General features: G+C 38.8%; 1 protein-coding gene across 1 annotated transcript in view; it reads right to left on the bottom strand.

The window, feature by feature from the left end:
- FILIP1L (filamin A interacting protein 1-like) overlaps positions 1–5,679 on the bottom strand; it is a 107,863-nt gene extending 102,184 nt beyond the window's left edge. Inside the window, exons 1-2 of the mRNA XM_006754852.2 lie at positions 5,437–5,679; positions 4,531–4,704 (exon numbers count right to left, since the gene is read on the bottom strand). Of these exons, the coding sequence (XP_006754915.2) occupies positions 4,531–4,704; positions 5,437–5,679 (417 nt within the window). The remainder of the gene's footprint in view (positions 1–4,530; positions 4,705–5,436) is intronic.
- Positions 5,680–6,459: the final 780 nt, after the last annotated feature.

Below are 6,459 nucleotides of genomic sequence, written 5' to 3'. Positions count from 1 at the left end.
CATGTGTTTCTTCTAGCTTCTTGCAGCAGTTGTTGATTTTTTCCTCCATCCGGTTTATGCACTCTAGGACCCTTATTCTGAATTCTTTTTCTGTCATGTTGCATGCCTCTGTATTACTTAGCTGCTTTCCTGGAGAGTCCTCCTTCTCTTTCCTTTGGGGGTTTCAAATATCCCTTCTTCTTCCTTGTCTCTATTGAAACCTGCTTTTCCTGGGTAACAGTAGAACTTCTGTTTTTATAGAGACTGCTCATTCTCTCACTGCCTCCATATCTCAGACTCTGGAAACGGCCCCATGATTTTCGTGGCTCTCCACCATCACTGCCAGACCCTTCTGAAAGTGATTCCTTGTTCTCATTGTCACCCTTAATGGTGGTAGTCTTTTCTTGTTCCCATTTTGTTCATTTACGGAGCTTCAGGCACATTCTTTTTTTTAAATCCTCTCTGGGGATATTTTGTCCATTGATTTTTTTAGGGAGAATGGAAGGGTGGGAGGAGAGGAGGGAAACACACACAAATACACACACACACACACACACACACACACATTGATTGGTTGCCTCATGAATACACCCGGACTGGAGCTGGACATCGAACCTGCAATCCTTCTATCCATGGGCCCGTGCTCTAACAACCGAGAAAACTGGTCTTCTACATTCTTAACCACCTCTCCTGTATGAACTTCTTTGATCCATTCCTTTTTGTCTCCTTCCAGCCCTTGTTTTGTCCATGAAGTTCTTTCCTATATCTTTGATCCCACCTCTGTCCCTTCAAAGTGTGCCTACAAACATGGTCAAGTCTTCCTTTCTAAAAGTGTGCACACATGCTTACAGAGAGAGAGGACGAGGAGGGTTTGCCATGACGTTTAAGTTTTAGGGTCCTTCACTTGCATGGGCACCTTCCAAGGTCCTGCCAGTGCCCTAGCAATGTGTTCACCTCAGTCATATATTTAGTAAAATTTTAAAATAATACACTTTAATTATAATCAGTTAAGACCCCTGTCTTTTTCCCATTTTTACTTATCTACCATCATATTTCCTTTCATGGCAGGTAGTTTTGGAAAGTCTATGCACTTTTCTGGGGTCCTGCTAAAGGGAAGTTCAGTTGGTTTCATAGTTACTTCCATATATAGGCAAGTTATTGCTGACCATCTTGATTACGAAAGGCTTCAGAAATGCCACTGTGCCAGCTCACCCAGCCATTGTCAAATAGAGGGGAAAGGCCAGAGGTTATATTTCAAAATGAATGTGTCCTTGGTGGTTTCCAGCAATGGAAGTTTGTGGATTGAGAGGAGAAAGGTTCAAAATATATGGAACCAGAGCTAATCTATGTAAATTTCCCTTTTAATTCTTAGCTTCAGAATTTCTCTTGCTTCCATGTAAGCTCATCCATGCATTGAAGAGTGTGAGATAGTTTAATGTTTTTATGTATTTTTTTAGACATATAATTTCACTCAATATGTGTCCACAGTGTTGCTGGAAATGGAATTCCTTTTGGTTCTGCCTGATTAATGCCCACGCATTCTCTGGATCTTGGCTTTCCTGATTCTTCTATTAAAATTTGACCCCCCATTGTACTCTCTCATAGTGCTTTGTGGTTTTAAACACAGAAGTTAGTATATGTGTAACTGTACACTTGTGTGATCATGTTTTTTATCACTCTGTTAGACAATAAACACCCTGATTACAGGAACCACAACTATATTTATACATCAGCTCTCCAATAAATATTAAATAAGTGAATACAATGAAATTTAAAAGCTAATTATATGTTGTTTAAAATAAGTATTCTAAAGGTTGCCCTAAGGTAATGTTAATAAGGTATGCAGATTCTTTTATCTATAATAATAAAAATGTAATATGCTAATTATACTGGACAGCAGGACGACCTTCCGGATGAAGCCAGTGTTGCAAGGACTGAGGCAAGCTGCCACAGCTGCGAGGGCTGAGCCCCTTGCACAAATTTCATGCTTATATTTTTCTTCATATCTTTTTTGGAAGAACTAATATGTTAGGCCATTAACTCAAGTATTTTTTTAAAGGTAACTTCTCCTATGAAACACTAGCTTTGAAAGCAATAGGAGGCCAAAACTGTTGTGGACTATGTTCTTCTGTCTTCCTCCCTCTTGACAACCCAGCTACCCCCTCTCCCCATCCTCATCCTTTGTTCCAGCTCCCAGGCCTTCACCAGTTTTTTAGCTTAAGTCAGTGTTTCCATCACGTGATGTAACTGAGAGCAGTTTGATCTTCTAAGTTATTTTGCCTTAAGAATATATAAATCCTTTTTAGTTTACCCTAGACATGGTTAAGATTTTTACATTTTTCAAAAAGACCATTGTGAAGAAAATAAGAGGTGGGAGAAGGTTTATACCCTGCAATGGGAGAAAGCAGAGATTATTTTCTTAGCATGCACATCCTTATTCTGATCTAACTAGGGTGCAGTCACAGATGTCTTAGTAGGAATGCTGTCCTCTTTTTCTTCAGCTCTATCTAGGGAACTCTTCTCAGAATTCCCCTTTACTATTTATTGTCTGGATATCTTCCTTTCACCTGTTACTTCCAATTAGATACAGGAAGAGGGCAGACAAATGGGTTGTTGGGTAGGTAGAGTTATGAGGGCCTCCAGGAAAGACTGATAGCTGAGGAGAGACACATATATAAGGGGAAAGTAGAAGGCAAGAGAAGAAAGTGGGCAAGTGATGAAGATGGGAATGTGAGGGGTGTGTGTGTGTGTGTGTGTGTGTGTGTGTGTGTGTGTGTGTAGGGGTACTTGTTGGGGAGTAACCAAAGAAGGTTGGATTTGTGAAGCAGGGCTAAATTATGGATAACTTTCAGGGACAAGCATTTGTAGAGGGTCAGGGTGTTTCCAGTTTTGCATGTGTGCAGTAGAATTCTTTTGTAACAAAACTTTGTCCTACAGATTTCAGCATAAGTTTGAAAACATGTTGTTTCATTTTAAACTGAAGTGTTGAGGGGTTGTGTCATTTGTGGAGTTTTGTCAGGATATGTACTGTATTATTAATTGGCATTTGTGCTCATATGGGTTGGGGAATTTGTATCTCATGCTGCTTCACAGTCACTATGTTGGGATCCTAGATACAATTTTAACACTATTGATTTGCAGCTTCAGCTCCTCTTGTTTAAAATTTGGATTAAAGCACAAGTTAACAGACGCTGGGTGGTCTCATCCTCACCCCTCAGAAAAGCAGATCCATATGACCAAACTCCTTCACAATTTGGCAAGACGCTAATCCTCTCTCATGAGACACCCAAGACGAGAATAGCAAGGACATTGGAGGTCAGTCCTGAGGTGGGTTGCCAGAGTGCATGCAAGGGAAATTTGTCTAAAACTTGCTTTCATTCTCTCCAGCCTTAACTCATGCTCCTAGTTGTTTCCTTTTTATAAAAATGAAAAATTATGAAAATTTCCATTGAGGTTTCAAAGGAAAATAGAAGAATAAAATAAGGATGCCAAAGAGTTTCAGAAATGTCAGCAAGTAAAAGAGCAAGCAGTACTGCATCTTCGTGCAGTGGTGGCCCTGTTGGTACTGCTCATCTTTGCTGTTGTCATTGCTGGCACGTGTGGTGATGAGAGGTCTCTGCTGCCATTAAACTTTTGAAGGAAAAGGATATGCACTCATCTAAAATATATGCTTTTTCTAAACTCTGTTTCTTGGGCAGATCTTTATATCATTTCTATTCATGTTGAAAATTTCTATGACATAATACCTTAGTGTTTTCAAAGAAATTAATCTCTATGGTTGAACTTTATCTGTTTTATTCTGTTTGTTTTTTTAATACCCGAGGACATGTTTTTGTTGTTGTTGTTTTTTACTTTAGAGAGAAGGGGGGCAGGGGGTGAGAGTGAAATACTTATCAGTTGCTTACTGCAACCTGACCAGTGATGGAACCCTCAACCTGGGTATCTGTCCTAACAGAGAATCAAAACCACAACCTTTTGATACATGGGCAATGCTCTAACCAACTTTGCCACACTGGCCAGAGCATACTTCATTTTTTTATTGTAACCTAAATAGCATCCCCCAAAAGAAGTTCAGACAGACCCGTGTGTGTGTGTGTGTGCGTGTGTGTGTGTGTGTGTGTGTGTGTAGAAAGAGAGAGAAAGTGAGACAGAAACAGAGAGAAATTCTCTTGCATTTGTTAGGTTTCAGTCTGGTGTCAAGAAGCAAACCTAAATAAAAAAATTTTAAAAAAGAAGAAATCAATGTCCATAACCAAAATAAATAAATAAATATGTTCTTTAAAAGTCAACAATAAAGAGTTCTTCTTCCAGTAAGAAGGAGGAGGAGGAGGAGGGGGGGGGGAGGAGAAGGACAAATGATTTATTCTCTTTTTCTTTCCTGTAGAACATGTAGTATTTATCTACTTTGCGTAGACTTTAAATGTCTTAGAATGTTAAACTTTAAGTAATCAAAAAGGAGTTGTGTGTCATGTTCAACTGCCAGGCATAGTGCTTAGCTAGCTTGTGAACTTGTCCCACCTCCCAGGTGCACACCCCTGATATGGTACATACCTCAGTCATTGGTTTCTCATAGATGTCGTCCTGCCAAGGGGCAGATTTGGCTTGAAAAGCATCTCGCTGAAGAGCCTCTAACACCTTTTTTGGAGTGACAAACCCATACTGAGCTTCCAGTAAAGCCAAGTCCATTTTTTCAGCCTTTAAAATGCTTATGACTTCATCTCGAGCCTGAAGCAACAGAAGGCATTTCAGAAAGCCACTTTATCTACCAGTAGTTTCCAAAAGTGATTTCTTATTAGAGTTGAGTATTTTTTATTTCTCTTTCAAATATAATCAAATTATATTTAGTTATAGTACCTTTTAGAAAAAGTAGCAAAACTATGTCCCCTCATTCTTACAATCTAATTACATATTAATAATGTTTTAAAAAGTGATCACTATACTACTTGAGAGCACCTACATTTTTTTATTGTGTTTGACAAGCAGATAATATGATACCCCTCAATGGACTAGCATTTACATTTTCAGGATTAGGAAATAAGAGTCTCCTATATGTGTAGCAGCTGTTTTTAGTTTTTTTATGTAGGTTAATGATGCTAGGGAAAGTCTAAGAGCCAGTTCACATGGGGTACAAAAACACTTATTGTTATTTAAACTAATCCAGAAGTCAGCTGGCATTATTGGTACCTATATGTGCCTATGCACTAAAGCTTGTGCACAGCATGGACGGAGGATATGAACTTTTATAACGTGCATGCTATTCGCATGTCATACAACAGCCCTTTTGGATGTGATTAATTGCCCTTCAAGTTGGCAGAAGAGAATTGTGTGTATGTGTACTTACACTTTCATGTACAGACAAGTATGGACCATAGATATATATATGTATATATATACACACCACATTCATAAGCAGCCTTCCCTTTGAAGCATGAGGGGTTTAATTCAAAATCAGCTGACCTGCAGTTCTCCTTCCAGAATGCTTAGAAGAAATAATAGGTCATCTCTTGAGAGGTCTTTTCCTTGGTGGCCATTACCACTGTGTGATGTAGAATGTAGAAGGATTGTATTCGACTCGCTGGTGGTGTCTTTGTCTTGCTGTTTCTGCTTCATGTCTTCAGGTGCTTGGAAACTGTGGTCTTTACTGTGTCTTGGAAATTGTTTTAGGGCTGAGCACTCTGTGTCACTGCTTCTGGAACGCATTCTTTAAGGAAAGAAGGAAGATAATTTGTAACTCTTAATAAAAGTGGAATTTTTAATAAGGGCACCTATTACTGCTTTTAACAAGTCTGCACTCTTGTATTTACTGCAGCCAAAGACTCAAAACCTTTCTAAAGTCTACAGCAGAGAACAGCATTAGCAGATTCATAAATCATAGTCTTATTTACTCTTCTGTTTTTGAAATGAACATTGAAAGAAATGTGTTCTGCTTTGATTAAGGCCACTTACGTTCATGGGTAAACAGACTACATTTGAAATTCATCTACCAAACATTCAACCTCAAGGTCCCAGGTCATACCTCCAACCACGGCCTAAGTGCTTACTTAGTTAAGACATACTTAACATAACTGTAAAATGATAAATAGGCTAATTGTTCTAACTTTCTCAGATTCACATTATGGTATTTCCTATGCATATTTTTTTTTTATTTTCTTAGCCTTAGGACATTAAGATAGAATTATTGCTACAAAATACTTTGGGTTATTTTGTTGTGATGGCAAAGTCTAATATTAAAGGAATGAGGGCTTGGTCCCTGGCTGTATCCCTGACCTTCTGCTAAAATTCCAGATCTGTCCTTGGATAAGTAAACAGTTATATTTAACACCCCTCATTTCCTATAGTTGTTGATCATTATAGAAACAATCCTATATTATAAAAGGCTAATATGCAAATTGTCCCCTCAGGAATTGGACCAACCAGGAGTTTGACTGCTCTCTATGACGTTCGCTGTCCACCAGGGGGTGGCGTGGAACGAAGGAAGGC

This window comes from Myotis davidii, unplaced genomic scaffold (genome assembly GCF_000327345.1).
Source record: "Myotis davidii unplaced genomic scaffold, ASM32734v1 scaffold492, whole genome shotgun sequence".
NCBI lineage: Eukaryota > Metazoa > Chordata > Mammalia > Chiroptera > Vespertilionidae > Myotis > Myotis davidii.
This window is presented reverse-complemented; position numbering and strand designations above follow the sequence as displayed.